The 2,362-nt window shown below is 49.8% G+C and overlaps 1 protein-coding gene across 2 annotated transcripts in view; it reads right to left on the bottom strand.

Moving 5' to 3' along the window:
• Mdga1 (MAM domain containing glycosylphosphatidylinositol anchor 1) overlaps positions 1-2,362 on the bottom strand; it is a 56,561-nt gene that overhangs the window by 17,949 nt on the left and 36,250 nt on the right. For both annotated transcript variants that reach the window (XM_005360317.2, XM_026785518.1), the window contains exon 7: positions 423-752. In XM_005360317.2, the coding sequence (XP_005360374.1) occupies positions 423-752 (330 nt within the window). The remainder of the gene's footprint in view (positions 1-422; positions 753-2,362) is intronic.

Below are 2,362 nucleotides of genomic sequence, written 5' to 3'. Positions count from 1 at the left end.
CACCGTCCCTCTCCCACCCCCCAGAGGACCAGTGCACTCTCCCTCCACCACAGTGATTCTGCATACGCTGACTCTGTGACCTCCCTGGCTCTCTTTTCCTTAGCACAATCTTGTTCCTCCCTCAGATCTCATTCAAATTACAGTTTGCAGTGATACATTTATTCATGAACTGTCTGAAATAGGTTCATCTTCCTACCAAGTTCAAGGAACACAGCATCTCCTCTTCCCATCACTCTACCTCAAGACCAGCCACGGGGCCTGGCTATCACAGAGCCCCAACATGTGTGTATGGCATGAACAAATGGTATCCTCCTCCTGCTAGACACCCATTTGCAAACTGCTGTGTCCCTCCCACCCCCACTCCCCACCACACACACTACTTTGGGCCTCTAGGGCTTCCCCACGGTTCCCAATGCCCCCACCTGTCTCAGAGGAGATGTTGACCTCAATGCTGAGGTCAGGAACTGGTGATCCCGGGAAGGACGCCATGCACAAGTAAGTGCCATAGTCACTAAAGTGCAGGTCAATGAGCTCCAGGCTGCTGGTGATGGCTGGCAGCTCAGGGTCATTTCGGGTCACCAGCAGTCGCTTGGACATGCGTGCCGGCTTGCCATTTTTGAACCACTGGTAGGTGACCTTCTCCTGGGGCACCGCATCCACGTGGCACGATAGCTTCAGGTCCTGGCCGAGCTGAATGTTCTCGCTCTCTTTGATCACATCGGGAGTGATCTGGAATGTGGCATTCTTCAAGGCTGCAAGGAGATGGGGAGAGAAGGGCTGGGGCTGACCCAAGGATGGGCATCCACGTCCCGCCGCAGCTTCTCCTCTCAAGTTGGCTGCACCCTACCCCTGCACGTGCGCATGTGCGCGCCCGCGTGCGTACCCGACCCCCCAATCTGGAAATGGTTCCAATGGCTCAGAGGTGTTTTAATAGCTTTAAAAGAGCTCAGTGCAGAAACGTGGGGTTGATGCTGACTCCAAGCAGTATTAATGAGCACACTCCACACATGGATCAGCGCTTACAACCTGTCCCACTGTCTCCAGAGGCAACCAGGGCTCCACCAGTCTAACTTGTGACTTGTGCCCTCAAATCCTTCTTGTCCACACACTGCTTTGTTTTCATTTCTGTTTTAAACCTTGTGTATTCAAAGTTCCGATATAGAAGGAAACATGGGACTCAATAACTGCTCTATCTAGCATGGATCTGCAGGAAATTGAAGAGCAATTAATTGCACTCCCCCCACCCCATTTTGTACGGTCTGATTTTTTACAACAAGGCTGTGTGATTTTTTTTAATGATATAAAGCCAGTATGATGCTCTTGCATGTGATTGCATGATATCACTTGGTTTAGAAAACTAAGGTCTGGATGTTTTTTAGAATGTGGGTCTTGTTTGAAGTCAGTCAAAGCCCTTCCTAGGCGAGGCGCTAACTTGATAGAACACTGGTTGGTAAGGTGGCTTGGAGATCAGGACTGGGCTGGATAACACAGGCTGCAGAGCCACCCTGAGAGGTGACCACAACCGTGGATGTCCAGAAAGATCTCACCACCCCAGGTTTTCAAGATCAAGTGGGGTCAGATGGAGACAGCTCATCTTTGATGGGGAAGAGAAAGCTATGGTCAGAGAGCTCCGATCTTGCTAATTTATTTCTCAATCCAAGTCAAACTGAAGAGAATTGGCTTCTTGCTGAGAGGAGACCGGAAAGAGATGAACACAGAAGCCAGTCCTGAGGCTCCGTTATGTTTGTTGGCACCTGCACTTGACTTTCAAGCCTAAAGGTCTGGGAACAAGCCTGGCTCTTATTTCCCCCACTTGTTTGTTGTTTCAAAAATTACTTTAAATGTGTGTTAGCGTTTGCCTACACATATGTGTGTGCACCATGTATGTGTACAGTGCCCATGGAGGCCAGTAAAGGGTCTTCTCCCTTGAAATTGGAATTACAGGTGGGTGTAAGCCACAGTGTGTGCTTGGAACTGAATTCAGGTCCCCTGCAGGCGCAGCAAGTGCTCTCAACTGCTGAGCCATCGTTCCAGTCCATGTTTTTGATTTTTGACACTGGGTCTCAGGCATCCCAGGTTAGCCTTGGACTTCCCACGTAGCCTAGGATGACCTTGACTCCTGGTCTTTCGGCTTCCACCTCTCAAGGGCTGAGACGACATGCCTGCACCACCATGATCTGAAAGTTTGGGTCTTTTTTTTTAAATCACCTAACACTGCATAAGTGAAGAAGAGGAAGAGGAAGAAAAAGAGGAGAAGGAGGAGGAAGAGGAGGAGGAGGGGAAGAAGAAGAAGAAGAGGAAGAGGAAGAAAAAGAGGAGAAGGAGGAGGAAGAGGAGGAGGAGGGGAAGAAGAAGAAGAAGA

The sequence above is a fragment of the Microtus ochrogaster genome, linkage group LG2 (genome assembly GCF_000317375.1).
Source record: "Microtus ochrogaster isolate Prairie Vole_2 linkage group LG2, MicOch1.0, whole genome shotgun sequence".
In the NCBI taxonomy this organism is placed as follows: domain Eukaryota; kingdom Metazoa; phylum Chordata; class Mammalia; order Rodentia; family Cricetidae; genus Microtus; species Microtus ochrogaster.
The sequence above is the reverse complement of the archived record's forward strand: the minus strand, read 5'-3'. Positions and strand labels throughout refer to the sequence as shown.